General features: G+C 32.2%; 1 protein-coding gene across 1 annotated transcript; it reads left to right on the top strand.

Moving 5' to 3' along the window:
- Positions 1 to 7,173: 7,173 nt before the first annotated feature.
- Positions 7,174 to 17,226, top strand: LOC135955204 (probable G-protein coupled receptor Mth-like 11). The gene is made up of 8 exons (XM_065505529.1): positions 7,174 to 7,824; positions 7,875 to 8,043; positions 8,200 to 8,385; positions 8,451 to 8,681; positions 16,450 to 16,606; positions 16,765 to 16,882; positions 16,945 to 16,992; positions 17,068 to 17,226. The coding sequence occupies exons 1-8, from the start codon at positions 7,234 to 7,236 to the stop codon at positions 17,125 to 17,127; spliced, it is 1,560 nt and encodes a 519-aa protein (XP_065361601.1). The 5' UTR covers positions 7,174 to 7,233; the 3' UTR covers positions 17,128 to 17,226.
- Positions 17,227 to 18,036: the final 810 nt, after the last annotated feature.

Here is an 18,036-nt window from a genome sequence, read left to right as displayed (position 1 = left end):
GGGATCCACAGTTAAAATGTCAAGCTTCTAGCTTCAGTCGTTTGGGCTATGCGATGGTGAATCAGTTAGTCAGTCATATACCATCTTAACCCGCTGCGCTTCGATACCCCTATCGTAGTAAAATAAAAAAAAATGTGAAAGGATTTTATACAAAATTAAATGAATATAATTAATATCGAATTTTTTGTTAGTTTTATATTGATTGAATAATATTAAAAATATAGTTCTCAAGATATTTAGAAATAACTACTTTTTTTGTATGGTAGTTGACTCACCCCTGTTCCGATCCCTCCAATTTTTGATTGAACCTCATTCATTCAATTGTAGTACTCCACATATTCGAAAATAACTATTTACTTTGCACAATATGTGCCACGCCCACTAATCCAATCCCGACCATTTTCCGCCAAACTATTTAAAATTATAAGAGACATATTCGGTCAAAGTTTGAAGAATCTCACAATTAAAGTTCTGATGATATTTACAAATAACTATTTACTTTGTATGAGAAGTGAATCGCACCTTGTCCCGATCCTTCCCATTTTTGATTAAACTTCATGCCGTGATATGATATTGTGTCATATAAAGTTTGAAGAAATTCCCTATTATAGTACTCGAAATATTCGAAAATAACTATTTACTTTGTATGGATGGTGCCACGCCCATTTATCCAATAATGTCCATTTTCAGTCAAGCTGCACACAATGATATTGCAATAAATCCCTCAAAATTGTGAGGCTTTCACAATTATAGTTAACCTTATATTCCATGATAACTATTTACTTTGTATGGGAGGTGCCACGCCCACTTGAAATTTCAAAATAAAAACTAGTCTATTGTCTAAATTGCAAGAGGAGCGGAAACGTAGCTTAAGTCACATAAAACAAACAAATAAATAAACAGACATTTAGAAGTTAAACAGCCCATTTATGAAAAAAATTCCCAGGGAGTTTTTTCTTTTTTCTCATTTTTATACCCTCCACCACCATAAGTGGTGAATGAGGGTGAAACATTGAGAAATATTCATCTGAGACCCAACAAAGTATATATGTTATTGATCCTTATGAAATTCTAAGTCGATTGAGATATGTCCGTCTGTCTGTGTAAAACACGCTTACGTCCAAAATAGACAAACAAAATTGGTAAACTTGCAAGAAAAATGTTTATTGTTCTCCTAAGCAGTTTGGTATTGAAAATCAGCAATATCGGTTCAGTGAAACCAGAGTTATGAACCAAAATGTGAGACAACCTAAAAAAAAAACATGATAATTTTAAAATTGTTTTTGGTATTGTTGCAAATATATTGCAGATAATACCATACAATTTTACATACGTTATTTTTATGTTAAAAGGACTAACTCTGGTAAAAATTATAGGAATCGGTCCATGATTTCACCTAGCCCCCATACAAATTTCTACCAGAAATATGGTTCTATGGTCTGTAAATGCCTACCAAATTGCAGTATCCACACAAAATTCAGGAAAAACAAGTTTCGTGCTTAAAAAAATCACAACACCAAATTTTTCGTGGATCGGCCCATATTTGACCATAGCCCCCATATAAAGTTCACTTCCGAAAATCACTTAAATAAGCATAAATGTCTTCTAAATATCGCTATTAAGTTTAAATTCGTCATAAATAGTCCCCATATATACCAAAATCGCTATACCTAATTCTATGAAGATCGGCGATAATTGGTTATAATCGGCGATAATTGGTTATAGCTCCCATATAAGGACCACTTCCGAAAAACACAATAACCTACATAAATATCTAAATAATATCAATATCAAAACAAAATTTCACACAGATCTGTAATTTATATTTAGAAATCATACTACAGGATTTTGTGAATATCGGTCCATATTTGACCATAGCTCCCATATAAGATCCACTTCTAAAAAACAGTTAAGTACTCATAAATTTCTTATTAATAGCTTTATCATGCTAATAAGTATATAAATAGAAATTACTGTACCAAATTTTATGCATATTGGCCGATAATTGGCATAGCTCCCCTATAAGGCCCATTTCCGAAAAAGATATCGATATCAAAATGAAATTACGCAAAAATCAGTTATTTGTATCCAGTAATCATACTTCTGAATTTTTTGAATATCGGTCCATATTTAACCATAGCTCCCATATAAGGTCCACTCCCGAAAATCACTAAAATCCTCATAAATTTTTTACAAATATAGTTATCAGGTTGAAATTCGAAACAAATTTATTCAATATATACAAAACTCGATGTACCAAATCGATTATGATGATAGGCCCATAATTGGTCATAACCTCCATATAAGAACCACTTCAGGAAAACACATTAACCTGCACAAATATCCAAAAAAATCTATACTGAACAAAAATTTTACCGATCAGTAATTTGTATCCCAGAATCGTACTACAAGATTTTTTAAATATTGGTCCATAATTCGGCATAGCTCCCATATTTTATAGCATCCATATATTAAACCAAAATAGTACACAGATCAGTAATTTGGATTCAAAAATCATAATGCTGAATTTTGTGAATATTGGTCCATAATTGGCCACAGCTCTCATGTAAATACATAAAAATCATGTTAAAATATTTTATGACAATCGAATCATTACAGGTCATAGCTCCCACAGAAGTCCCACAACCAAATATTTTGAAATTTGTCTAAATATATTAGTATACTCTTTTTATACCCTTCAGCTTCGTGAGAAGGGTATATATAAGTTTGTCATTCCGTTTGTAATTTCTACATTTTTCATTTCCGACCCTATAAAGTATATATATTCTGGATCCTTATAGATAGCGGAGTCGATTAAGCCATATCCGTCTGTCTGTCTGTCTGTCTGTCTGTCTGTCTGTCTGTCTGTCTGTCTGTCTGTCTGTCTGTCTGTCTGTCTGTCTGTCTGTCTGTCTGTCTGTCTGTCTGTCTGTCTGTCTGTCTGTCTGTCTGTCTGTCTGTCTGTCTGTCTGTCTGTCTGTCTGTCTGTCTGTCTGTCTGTCTGTCTGTCTGTCTGTCTGTCTGTCTGTCTGTCTGTCTGTCTGTCTGTCTGTCTGTCTGTCTGTCTGTCTGTCTGTCTGTCTGTCTGTCTGTCTGTCTGTCTGTCTGTCTGTCTGTCTGTCTGTCTGTCTGTCTGTCTGTCTGTCTGTCTGTCTGTCTGTCTGTCTGTCTGTCTGTCTGTCTGTCTGTCTGTCTGTCTGTCTGTCTGTCTGTCTGTCTGTCTGTCTGTCTGTCTGTCTGTCTGTCTGTCTGTCTGTCTGTCTGTCTGTCTGTCTGTCTGTCTGTCTGTCTGTCTGTCTGTCTGTCTGTCTGTCTGTCTGTCTGTCTGTCTGTCTGTCTGTCTGTCTGTCTGTCTGTCTGTCTGTCTGTCTGTCTGTCTGTCTGTCTGTCTGTCTGTCTGTCTGTCTGTCTGTCTGTCTGTCTGTCTGTCTGTCTGTCTGTCTGTCTGTCTGTCTGTCTGTCTGTCTGTCTGTCTGTCTGTCTGTCTGTCTGTCTGTCTGTCTGTCTGTCTGTCTGTCTGTCTGTCTGTCTGTCTGTCTGTCTGTCTGTCTGTCTGTCTGTCTGTCTGTTGAAATCAATTTTCTGAAGGCCCCAGATATCTCCGGGATCCAAATCTTCAACAATTCTGTCAGACATACTTTCGAGAATTTTGCTATTTAAAATCAGCAAAATCCGTCCATAAATAACGGAGATATGAGCAAAAATCCGAGACAACCTCTGAAAATTTCATCAAAAAACACAATGTATTGCATGCTTTGACAAAAAAACAACAAAACGTATGTTTGGATGTGCAAGCTTTGCGTATTTTGTTTTTTTTTTGTATTTTGTTTCTTTTGGCGTTGTTGTTGTTTTTTATACAACTAAACTTTTGTTTGGTTGTGTGTTGGTTTTTTTTGACAAAAAATCAACAAATCGTATGTTTGAATGTGCATGCATTGCGTATTTTGTTTTTCTTTTGGCGTTGTTGTTGTTTTTTATACAATTAAACGTATGTTTGGATGTGTGTTGGTTTCATTGCATTGCGTATTTTGTTTTTTATACCCTCCACCACCATAAGTGGTGAATGAGGGTATCTATAAGTTTGTCATTCCGTGTGTAACATTGAGAAATATTCATCTGAGACCCAACAAAGTATATATATTATTGATCCTTATGAAATTCTAAGTCGATTGAGCCATGTCCGTCTGTCTGTCCGTCTGTCCGTCTGTCCGTCTGTGTAAAACACGCTCACGTCCAAAATACGCAAACAAACTTAGTAGAGTTGCAAGAAAAGTGTTTATTATTGTCCTAAGCAGTTTGGTATTGAAAATCAGCAAAATCGGTACAGTGGAACCAAAGTTATGAATGAAAATGTGGGACAACCTAAAAAAAAAATTGATAATTTTCACATATTTTTGGACATTTTTTGTAAATATATTGCAGCTAATATCATAAAATTTTGCACTCGTTACTTTTATGATAAAAGGAGTAACTCTGGTGAAAATTATAAGAATCGGTCCATGATTTCTCCTAGCCCCCATACAAATTTCTTCCCGAAATATGGTTCTATGGTCTATAAATGCCTACAAAATAGGAATATCCACATGAAATTCAGCAAAAATAAGTTTCGTGGTAAAAGAAATTACATTACAAAATTTTTCGTGGATCGGCCCATATTTGACCATAGCCCCCATATAAAGTACACTTCCGAAAATCTCTTAAATAAGCATAAATGTCTTATAAATATCGCTATCAAGTTGAAATTCGACATGAATAATTCCCATATATACCAAAATCGCTGTACCTAATTCTATGAAGATCGGCCGATAATTGGTTATAGCTCCCATATAAGGACCACTTCCGAAAAACACAATAACCTACATAAATATCTAAAAAATATCAATATCAAAACAAAATTTCACACACATCCATAGTTTATATTTAGAAATCATACTACTGGATTTTGTGAATATCGGTCCATATTTGACCATAGCTCCCATATAAGGTCCACTTCCAAAAATCAGTTAAGTACTCATAAATCTCTTATAAATACATTTATCATGCTAAAATTCCACACAAATTATACTCATATATATAGATATCACTGTTCCAAATTTTATGCTGATTGGCCGATAATTGGTCATAGCTCCCCTATAAGGCCCATTTCCGAAAAAAGAAATTAACCTTAAAAAGTATTAAAAACATATCGATATCAAAATGAAATTACGCACAGATCCAGTAATTTGAATCCAGTAATCATACTTCTGGATTTTGTGAATAACGGTTCATATTTAACCATAGCTCCCATATAAGGTCCACTCCCGAAAATCACTAATATCCTCATCAATTTCTTACAAATATAGTTATCAGGTTGAAATTCAAAACAAATTTATTCAATATATACAAAAATCGATGTACCAAATTTTATGATGATAGGCCCATAATTGGTCATAACCTCCATATAAGAACTACTTCAGGAAAACACATTACCGTGCACAAATATCCATAAAAATCTACACTCAACCAAAATTTTACACCGATCAGTAATTTGTATCCAAGAATCGTACTACAAGATTTTTTAAATATTGGTGCATAATTCGGCATAGCTCCCACATAAGGTCCACTCTTGTTAATAGCGTTGTTTATATGAAATTCTACAAAAAAGCCCTTAAATACTTAGGATCATAATAGGTCATAGCATCCATATATTTAACCAAAATGGTACACAGATCAGTAATTTGTATTCAAAAATCATAATACTGAATTTTGTGAATATTGGTCCATAATTGGCTACAGCTCTCATATAAATACATAAAAATCACGTAAAAATATTTTATGACAATCGAATCATAATAGGTCATAGCTCCCGCAAAAGTCCCACAACCAAATATTTTGAAATTTGTCTAAATATATTTGTATACCCTTTTTTTATACTCTGTTTCTTCACTTGAGGTTAAAAGGGAAAAATGTTGATCCAAACGTATTAACTAATTATTAAGTATATAAATTGTAAAATTTCATTTCATGAGGTCCAGACTTAAACTCGACAACACTTCCCCTTTGCGCATGTGAAATTTCATTAAAATCGGACTAAGGGTTTAGAAGTTACAGATTTATTTCCCTCTTTTTTTTCTCATACCACTGTGCGCCACTTTGACACTCAGATATTGTAGATCGTTTAACCCAGTTCCAACAAACTGTTAACGGTTACCTATGTAAGAAAATAATAATTTACACGAAGATTTAGAACAATTAAATTTAGACGACAATTTCTCAATTAAAAGACAATAATTAACTGTGTCAAACGTTCTAATAGGAATTTCAGTTATAAATTGCTGAATTAGATACAATTTTTTGTACATTTGAAATAAAATATCTTCTGCGTAAACTAGTCTTTCTAACAATTGTTATATTATTTCAGCTTTTATACCATCATATTTAGGTGGAGGGTATTTAAGATTCGGCACGGCCGAATATAGTACTCTTACTTGTTTCTTTTGGTGTTCTGTTTCGTTTGGCGTTGTTGTTGTTTTTTGTGTTCTTGATAAATTTAGGATGCTGTAAGCTGAAAGTGGGCAATGTACATAAATACCTATATACTAATTATAAAAAATAATGATGCATCCACAACAAAGGTGAAGGGTATATAAGATTCGGCATAGCCGAATATAGCACTCTTACTTGTTTATACTCTGTTTCTTCACTTGAGATTAAAAGGGAAAAATGTTGGTCCAAACGTATTAACTAATTATTAAGTATATAAATTGTTAAATTTCATACGTTCTAATAGGAATTTCAGTTATAAATTGCTGAATTAGATACAATTTTTTGTATATTTGAAATAAAATATCTTCTGCGTAAACTAGTCTTTCTAACAATTGTTATATTATTTCAGTTGTTATACCATCATATTTAGGTGGAGGGTATTTAAGATTCGGCACGGCCGAATATAGTACTCTTACTTGTTCCTATTCAAATTCTATGTTAAAAAAAAGGAAAAGGGAAAAAACTCCCGGGCTGATAGATTTATTTCAGCTCTGCTGTGTATTTTCTGTAACAGTCAGGTAAAGGGTATTTAATAATCGGTACAGCCGAATCTAGTAATATAACTTGTTGTTTATATAAATGTATTTGAACAGCTCAGAAAATCTTCAGTATACTTTTAATTTATATCGTGTGTAAATCTAGCAACGTTAGCAAGCAATTAATTTTATAAATTAATAATAATAAAACAACTTTATTAATAAGTATAATATGAATTTAAAACAGTTAATATTTATAATTCAGCTAGTTTTAATAATCAATTACACTCAATGTTATGCAAAAGATCGCCATGAATTTTCAATGCCCAATGTTAGCAAAAGTAATCAAAAAATTTCGAATGGAAATTTATTGAAAGATTTCTACAATATTAGGGGAATTTCTAATTGTTCCTACGAGAATACCATCAACATTACCAATAGCGCTGTTTTAGCAAATGGTTCCTATATTTACGATAGTCAAACACTAGTACCACCCCAACTAGTGGGCAATTATGATTATGAACTTTTATATAATGGCAGTAGACGTAAGGTGCCACTACATAAACGTGCCTGTATCTGTCACCTGAAACCATGCATCACTTTGTGTTCGAATGACATCCCGAAAACCTATCACTATATTATAAATAATGATATAATTGATTTTGTAGAGGTATTTTATATTCAAATGAGTTTAACCAATTCAAGTGTTGTAACGAAAAACATTGTGGAAGACTTTGAACCCATTGTGTTGAAAGAGTTTTGCGCCGCTTCGTATATGCTTTCACCAGAAGAGGATACCAGATTAAGTTGGACTTTGTTTGAGGTGAGACATTGTTTTGAAATTGTACGCCTAAACTATTTATTTTCTTTCAGAATGGCACTTTATTGCGCAGCAGTGATCAGGCACAATTAAAGAGAACGGAATATTGTTTTGATTTGCATAGGGCAACAATTGGCAAAGATGAGTATGATTTAATAAATCCCAGGGTTTGTGCTGCAACTATAAGCAGTCTGCCACCGCTAGCCAAGTTCAATTATTGCGGTAAGTTGGTAACATATTATGGTCCGACCTTTGATTTCGATGTCCGATTATTATGAAATTGTTCGGGATGATCAAATTTGTGATTTAGCTTCTGCTAGCCTATCTTAAATATAAATAGTAAGTAGTTTTGAAATATTTAATTATTCTCTATTCCAGTCCAAGTGTTTTCTCTTATCCTGTTAATTTTTATCATGATCGCCTATTGCTGCCTACCCGAACTCCTAACCCTACAGGGTAAATGCTTTCTGACCTATGTTATCAGTTCAGCATTATACTTTGCTTTTTTTAGTTCCATAAATCTCTCGCAAATAAAATTGGATACTTTGAGCTGTGCGATGATGGGTGAGTAGAAATTTTAACACAATTTGTTACGCGGTTACTGTTTTCTAAAACTCTTCTATTTACAGCATATTTAAATCATTATATTCTATTATCTCACTACACCTGGTTGGGTATTATGTGTTATAATAACTGGATTGAATTGTGTAAACTTCGCAACTTTTATTTATATTCCACATATGCCATATTCGGATTTCCTTTACCGCTTCTGATAACACTTTTGGCTGCTGTGGCGCGAAATTTGGATATACACGAGTCTTTGAAACCACTTATCTCTATTTATAGATGTACATTGGAGGGTAAGTGAGGTGGTCCTTGTGAAATTCATGGATCGAGAGATCAAACTATTTTGAAAATAAATCTGCCATTTCTAACGGACTGAACCAATTGACATGGAATTTTTACATAAATGTAGCAGAGGCGTACAGTATAAGTTTATCCAAAAAAAAAACGCCATAACTTGGCTCTATTATACCCTCCACCACCATAAGTGGTGAATGAGGGTATATATAAGTTTGTCATTCCGTGTGTAATATTGAGAAATATTCATCTGAGACCCAACAAAGTATATATATTATTGATCCTTATGAAATTCTAAGTCGATTGAACTATGTCCGTCTGTCTGTATGTCTCTGTAAAACACGCTCACGTCCAAAATAGACAAACAAAATTGGTAAACTTGCAAGAAAAATTTTTATTTTTCTCCAAAACAGTTTGGTACTGAAAATCAGCAAAATCGGTTCAGTGGAACCAGAGCTATGAACCAAAATGTGAGACAACCTGAAAAAAAAACATGATAATTTTAAAATAGTTTTTGTTATATGTGCAAATATATTGCAGATAATACCATCAAATTTTACACACGTTATTTTTGTATTAAAAGGGCTAACTCTGGTAAAAATTATAGGAATCGGTCCATGATTTCTCCTAGCCCCCATACAAATTTCTTCCCGAAATATAGTTCTATGGTCTGTAAATGCCTACCGAATTGCAGTATCCACACAAAATTCAGGAAAAATAAGTTTTGTGCTTAAAAAAATCACAACACCAAATTTTTTGTGGATCGGCCCATACTTGACCATAACCCCCATATAAAGTTCACTTCCGAAAATCACTTAAATAAGCATAAATGTCTTATTAATATCGCTATTAAGTTTAAATTCGTCATAAATAGTTCCAATATATACCAAAATCGCTATACCTAATTCTATGAAGATCGGCCAATAATTGGTTATAGCTCCCATATAAGGACCACTTCCGAAAAAAGATATTAACCTTAATAAATATTTAAAACAAATCGATATCAAAATGAAATTACGCACAGATCAGTAATTTGTATCCAGCAATCATACTACTGTGAATATCGGTCCATATTTAACCATAGCTCCCATATAAGGTCGACTAGAAAATCACTAAACTCCTCATAGATTTCTTACAAATATATTTATTTGGTTGAAATTCGAAACAAATTTGTTCAATATATACAAAAATCTATGTACCAAATGTTACGATGATAGGCCCATAATTGGTCATAGCCTCCATATAAGAACCACTTACGGAAAACACATTAACCTGCACAAATATCCAAAAAAATCTATACTGAACCAAAATTGTACACCGATCAGTAATTTGTATCCAAGAATCGTACAACAAGATTTTAAATATTGGTCCATAATTCGTCATAGCTCTCATACAAGGTCCACTCTTGTTAATGGCGTTGTTTATATGAAATTGTACAAAAATAGCACTCAAATACTTAGGCCCATAATAGGTCATATCTTCCATATATTGAACCAAAATAGTACACAGATCGGTCCATATTTGGCAACAGCTCCCAAATAAATACATAAAAATCACGTTCAAATATTTTATGACAATTGACTCATAATAGGTCATATCTCCCATATAAGTCCCACAACCCAATATCTTGAAATTTGTCTAAATATATTTGTATACCCTTTTTATACCCTTCACCTTCGTGAGAAGGGTCTATATAAGTTTGTCATTCCGTTTGTAATTTGTACATTTTTCATTTCCGACCCTATAAAGTATATATATTCTGGGTCCTTATAGATAGCGGAGTCGATTAAGCCATGTCCGTCTGTCTGTCTGTCCGTCCGTCCGTCAGTCTGTTGAAATCAATTTTCTGAAGACCACAGATATCTTCGGGATCCAAATCTTCAATAATTCTGTCAGACATGCTTTCGAGAAGTTTGCTATTTAAAATCGGTCCATAAATAACGGAGATATGAGCAAAAAACCGGGACAACCTCGATTTTTTACCTATTTTTGATCTATATCTGGATTACTAAGTCATTAATATAGACAATATGGATATCTAATGATAGATATTTCAAAGTCCATTGCAACGATGCAGATAAGGCTATAGTAAGTTGGACCTACAATGGGTCAAAATCGGGAAAAATATTTTTTAATTAAAAAAAAATTAAATTTTGTTTACCTAAAAATATTTAAACAAATTTATTTTAAAGAATAATTAAAACAAGTAAGAGTACTATATTCGGCCGTGCCGAATCTTAAATACCCTCCACCTAAATATGATGGTATAAAAACTGCAATAATATAACAATTGTTAGAAAGACTAGTTTACGCAGAAGATTTTTTATTTCAAATGTAACTGAAATTTATAACTGAAATTCCTATTAGAACGTATGAAATTTAACAATTTATATACATAATAATTAGTTAATACGTTTGGATCAACATTTTTCCCTTTTAACCTCAAGTGAAGAAACAGAGTATAAACAAGTAAGAGTACTATATTCGGCCGTGCCGAATCTTAAATACCCTCCACCTAAATATGATGGTATAACAACTGAAATAATATAACAATTGTTAGTAAGACTAGTTTACGCAGATCTAATTCAGCAATTTATAATTGAAATTCCTATTAGAACATATGAAATTTAACAATTTATATACCTAATAATAACTTAATACGTTTGGATCAACATTTTTCCTTTTTAACCTCAAGTGAAGATTCGTCACTGAAGAAACAGATTATAAAAAAGGATATATATATTTAGACAAATTTCAAGATATTGGGTAGTGGGACTTATATGGGAGATATGACCTATTATGAGTCGATTGTCATCAAATATTTTAACGTAATTTTTATGTATTTATATGGGAGCTGTTGCCAAATATGGACCGATATTCACAAAATTCAGTAGTATGATTTTAAAAATTACTGATCTGTGTACTATTTTGATTCAATATATGGAACCTATGACCTATTATGGGCCTAAGTATTTGAGTGCTATTTTTGTACAATTTCATATAAACAACGTCATTAACAAGAGTGGACCTTATATGGGAGCTATGACGAATTATGGACCAATATTTAAAAAATCTTGTAGTACGATTCTTGGATACAAATTACTGATCGGTGTAAAATTTTGGTTCAGTACAGATTATTTTGGATATTTGTGAAGGTTAATGTGTTTTCCGGAAGTGGTTCTTATATGGAGGCTATGACCAATTATGAGCCTATCATCTTAACATTTGGTACATCGATTTTTGTTTCGAATTTCAGCCTGATAAATATATTTGTAAGAAATTTATGACGAGTTTAGTGATTTTCGAGAATGGACCTTATATGGGAGCTATGGTTAAATATGGACCGATATTCACAGTAGTATGATTGCTGGATACAAATTACTGATCTGTGCGTAATTTCATTTTGATATCGATTTGTTTTAAATATTTATTAAGGTTAATATCTTTTTCGGAAATGGACCTTATAGGGGAGCTATGACCAATTATCGGCCAATCTGCGTAAAATTTGATACATAAATTTATATGTATATACCTATTATTTTTGTTGAATTTTAGCATGATAAAGCTATTTATAAGAGATTTATGAGTACTTAACTGATTTTCAGAAGTGGACCTTATATGGGAGCTATGGTCAAATATGGACCGATATTCACAAAATCCCGTAGTATGATTTCTAAATATAAATTAGAGATTTGTATAAAATTTTGTTTTGATATTGATATTTTTCAGATATTTATATAGGTTAATGTGTTTTTCGGAAGTGGTCCTTATATGGGAGCTATAACCAATTATTGGCCGATCTTCATAGAATTCGGTATAGCGATTTTTTTATATATTGGGACTATTTATGACTAATTTAAACTTAATAGCGATATTAGTAAGACATTTATGCTTATTTAAGTGATTTTCGGAATTGAACTTTATATGGGGGCTATGGTCAAATATAGGCCGATCTACAAAAAATTTGGTGTTGTGATTTTTTTAAGCACAAAACTTATTTTTCCTGAATTTTGTGTGGATAGTGCAATTTGGTAGGCATTTACAGACCATAGAACTATATTTCGGGAAGAAATTTGTATGGGGGCTAGGGGTAATCATGGACCGATTCCTATAATTTTTAGCAGAGTTAGTCCTTTTAATATAAAAATAACGTGTGTAAAATTTGATGGTATTATCTTCAATATATTTGCACATATAACAAAAACAATTTTAAAATTATCATGTTTTTTTTTAGGTTGTCTCACCTTTAGGTTCATAACTCTGGTTTCACTGTACCGATTTTGCTGATTTTCAATACCAAACTGCTTAGGAGAACAATAAACATTTTTCTTGCAAGTTTAACCATTTTGTTTGTCTATTTTGGGCGTGAGCGTGTTTTACACAGACAGACAGACAGACAGACGGACAGACAGACGGACATGGCTCAATCGACTTAAAATTTCATAAGGATCAATAATATATATACTTTGTTGGGTCTCAGATGAATATTTCTCAATGTTACACACGGAATGACAAACTTATATATACCCTCATTCACCACTTATGGTGGTGGAGGGTATAAAAAGGGTATACAAATATATTTAGACAAATTTCAAAATATTTGGTTGTGGGACTTATGCGGGAGCTATGACCTATTATGATTCGATTGTCATAAAATATTTTTACGTGATTTGTATGTATTTGTATGAGAGCTGTGGCCAATTATGGACCAATATTCACAAAATTCAGTATTATGATTTTTGAATACAAATTACTGATCTGTGTACGATTTTGGTTTAATATATGGATGCTATGACCTATTATGGTCCTAAGTATTTAAGGGCTATTTTTGTAGTATTTCATATAAAGAACGCTATTAACAAGAGTGGACCTTATGTGGGAGCTATGCCGAATTATGGACCAATATTTAAAAAATCTTGTAGTACGATTCTTGGATACAAATTACTGATCGGTGTAAAATTTTGGTTGAGTGTAGATTTTTATGGATATTTGTGCACGGTAATGTGTTTTCCTGAAGTAGTTCTTATATGGAGGTTATGACCAATTATGGGCCTATCATCATAAAATTTGGTACATCGATTTTTGTATATATTGAATAAATTTGTTTTGAATTTCAACCTGATAACTATATTTGTAAGAAATTTATTAGTGATTTTCGGGAGTGGACCTTATATGGGAGCTATGGTTAAATATGGACCGATATTCACAAAATCCAGAAGTATGATTACTGGATTCAAATTACTGGATCTGTGCGTAATTTCATTTTGATATCGATATGTTTTTAATACTTTTTAAGGTTAATATCTTTTTTCGGAAATGGGCCTTATAGGGGAGCTATGACCAATTATCGGCCAATCTGCATAAAATTTGGAACAGTGATATCTATATATATGAGTATAATTTATGTGGAATTTTAGCATGATAAATGTATTTATAAGAGATTTATGATTACTTAACTGATTTTTGGAAGTGGACCTTATATGGGAGCTATGGTCAAATATGGACCGATATTTACAAAATCCAGTAGTATGATTTCTAAATATAAACTATGGATGTGTGTGAAATTTTGTTTTGATATTGATATTTTTTAGATATTTATGTAGGTTATTGTGTTTTTCGGAAGTGGTCCTTATATGGGAGCTATAACCAATTATCGGCCGATCTCCATATAATTAGGTACAGCGATTTTTGTATATATGGGGATTATTCATGTCGAATTTCAACTTGATAGCGATATTTATAAGACATTTATGCTTATTTAAGGGATTATCGGAAGTATACTTTATATGGGGGCTATGGTCAAATATGGGCCGATCCACGAAAAATTTTGTAATATAATTTCTTTTACCACGAAACTTATTTTTGCTGAATTTCATGTGGATATTCCTATTTTGTAGGTATTTATAGACCATAGAACCATATTTCGGGAAGAAATTTGTATGGGGGCTAGGAGAAATCATGGACCGATTCTTATAATTTTCACCAGAGTTACTCCTTTTATCATAAAAGTAACGAGTGTAAAATTTTATGATATTAGCTGCAATATATTTACAAAAAATGTCCAAAAATATGTGAAAATTATCAATTTTTTTTTGAGGTTGTCCCACATTTTCATTCATAACTTTGGTTCCACTGTACCGATTTCGCTGATTTTCAATACCAAACTGCTTAGGACAATAATAAACATTTTTCTTGCAACTCTACTAAGTTTGTTTGCGTATTTTGGACGTGAGCGTGTTTTACACAGACGGACAGACGGACAGACGGACAGACGGACAGACAGACGGACATGGCTCAATCGACTTAGAATTTCATAAGGATCAATAATATATATACTTTGTTGGGTCTCAGATGAATATTTCTCAATGTTACACACGGAATGACAAACTTATATATACCCTCATTCACCACTTATGGTGGTGGAGGGTATAAAAATATAAATTGTTAAATTTCATACGTTCTAATAGGAATTTCAATTATAAATTGCAGAATTAGATCTGCGTAAACTAGTCTTACTAACAATTGTTATATTATTTCAGTTGTTCATAGTTCATCATATTTAGGTGGAGGGTATTTAAGATTCAGCACTGCCGAATATAGTACGCTTACTTGTTTTTTCATAATATCGAACACAATATATAACGGATTTCATTAACATTTTTCCTGTTATATAGTGCATATAACACAGGGCAACAAAATCGGAAAAATTTTGGAAGCTTTTTAAACCACAACACAATTTTGATGTATTGTGGTTTCAGTAGTACAAAAATGGTAAAATTTTTAAATTCTATGGATATATTTTTTTTAAATGTTTCTCCACATAATTTATGATAACTATAAAACGGTTAGTCCGATATTATTGAAGTAAACTTAAAAAAGTACAAATTTACAAGCGTGTACTTTGAGTGTACATTTTACAGGTGCTTTGTTTTTGTTACAATAACAAAACACATGTAAAATTTACACTCAATGTACACGCTTGTACGCACACACAATTTTCTCAAAATAGCGAATTCACTTAATAGTGAATAAATTCGAAAATAATCCATGGCTTTTTATGATCGATATCTCATTTTGTTCCTATTACATGTGGCTTTGCAATAAAGCAACAAATCTAAACAATTTTTGACGTTTTCGATTTTTCATGATTTTTTTAAAACAAAAAAATTGGATATTTTTATATAAAAAATATTTTTTTTTGGTTCAATTTGTTATTATAACTCCGAAACTAATGAGCCGATTAAAACGCAATGTATATGTAAAAATGTGTACATAGCATGGGGCAAATGTTTTCAACATTCAATCAATCGAAAGAAGAACATTAACTATTCAATTTTATGTATATCAAACAAAAAAGTTAAATTTTGCGAAAATGAGCGAATTCACTTAATTGTGCATAAATTCGAAAAAAATCAATCGATTTTTCTCTCTGATATCTCATTTTGTTCCTATTATATGCGACTTTTCGACAAAGTAATAAACATGAACAAGTTCTGGCATTTTCGATTTTTCATGACTTTTTTAAAACACAAAAATTTGCTATTTTCACGTAAAAAATATATTTTTTGCTACAATTTGTTATTATAACTCCGAAACTACTGAGCCGATTAAAACGCAATATATAATCACATTAAAGGTTATGAATATGCAGCTGTTGGTTATAAATAGTGATAACAAGTTGCTGAACCAGTCAAATATTTGTAATATCACGCATACAACGAAAATCATATTCATTTAAATACTTATATAGATTCTCTTTTATTTCAGTTAACAAATGGGCTGTTTCCATATATCTATTTGGTCCCTGTTTAATAATTTTAGTTTATTGTTTTGTTACATTTATTTTAACCTTAAGGAGAGTTATAGCTGCGACTAAGATGAACAATGAACAGAATGAAGCGACAAATGAATTTCGAAAAGCTCTGTAAGTATCGGTTCATAGTTGTTTTAAATGTATTTTTCAGTTGTAGTAACAGAAATTCTGTTGTGTGACAAATTCAAATAGTTTTCTCTGCTACATTTGTACAAGAAGCATTTTACAATTATTTACCAATTTACTTAATCAATTCATTATGATTTCAGCTGTTATTTCTATTTCCAATTTGTGATGTTGATTTTATTCTGGTTTTTTGATGTTCTATCGTTTATATTTAATTTGTTAGATTCACCAGCAGTAGTGGATTATGTTGCTGCAATTCAGGTTAGTTCAGTGAAAGTTTCTGATAAAATATTTAATAAATACTTACAATTGAACATTTTCAGGCACTGTTCATATATGTTTATTTCATTTCACTACCCAAATTCCGGAATGTAATAATAACAAGCAAAATATTGTAGACCTTATTTTCATTATCAAATAAAATACTTGATTATTGATATTTCTAGGTTTGCCAAAAGAAGACATCAGGGGAATTAAAGGTTGCTTCATTGGAAACTGACATCTAATAAAGTTAGATCAAATATTTATTAAGTAAGAATTAAATTTTTAACCATTAGATGTGAGTTAATTTCATTAAAATGGTTACTTTTCTAGTAATAACAGTATATTTGTGTTTTAATAGTTAAGGTCAATTATACGGTTTAATTTTTTACATCTGACCATACAGTGTTGCACACCGATTGCTCACCAATGTCTTCCTTCGGTATCACTTACGAGAGATGATTTTTTCGGTTCAGAAAAAATCATCTCTCGTAAGACAAATATCGCTTAGGCCAGCCAAAAAAGTTTGAAGACCATTACTCAATGTATATTGTTGTCAAACTCAACAAGAGCTTGCAAAATCAATTTCAAAACGTTGGCAAATAGTAGAATTCATCCAAAACCAGAGGAATTTACCATACGAATTGAAGTTGGGAGACCTTGAAATATGATTTTGCATGTGTGAAATGCTGCTTGATCAGAGATCGTATATGAAGCCATGCAAACCAGCCGCATCGACACCAAAACCAAATATCCATGGCGCTAAGGTAATTCTCTGTATTTGGTGGGTTATCTATTATAAGCTACTGAAATCTGACCTGACCATCACAGGGAACCTGCACCGAACACAACGGATTCTTTTGAAGCGAGCATTGGCCGAAAATCGTCCATAATATGCGGCCAGACATGAAACCGTAATATTCCATCATGACAACACTCGGCCACATGTTGCAATACCTGTTAAAAAGTATTTAGAATGAAGTGGTTGGAAAGTTTTGCCTCACCCGCTTTAAAGTCCCCACCGTGCCCCGTCTATAAACCTAAATATCTCTTGCATTAAAACAGATAACTTACATATGCATGCATGTTTTTTGTAGATCATCTTAAGGACTATTTATACTTTAAATTTCAGCTCACTCGGATCATACTTGGAT

The sequence above is a fragment of the Calliphora vicina genome, chromosome 3 (genome assembly GCF_958450345.1).
Source record: "Calliphora vicina chromosome 3, idCalVici1.1, whole genome shotgun sequence".
Taxonomy (NCBI): domain Eukaryota; kingdom Metazoa; phylum Arthropoda; class Insecta; order Diptera; family Calliphoridae; genus Calliphora; species Calliphora vicina.
Note: the sequence above shows the minus strand (reverse complement) of the source record. Positions and strands in the feature narration are given on the sequence as shown.

What these genes read in the sequence shown, in the direction of transcription:
- LOC135955204 (XM_065505529.1), top strand. Translation starts at nt 7,234, where the DNA reads ATGAATTTAAAACAGTTAATATTTATAATTCAGCTAGTTTTAATAATC. An exon ending in TTTGAGCTGTGCGATGATGG is followed by an intron (nt 8,386 to 8,450) that starts GTGAGTAGAAAT and finishes TTCTATTTACAG; the next exon opens with CATATTTAAATCATTATATT. An exon ending in ATTATGTTGCTGCAATTCAG is followed by an intron (nt 16,883 to 16,944) that starts GTTAGTTCAGTG and finishes GAACATTTTCAG; the next exon opens with GCACTGTTCATATATGTTTA.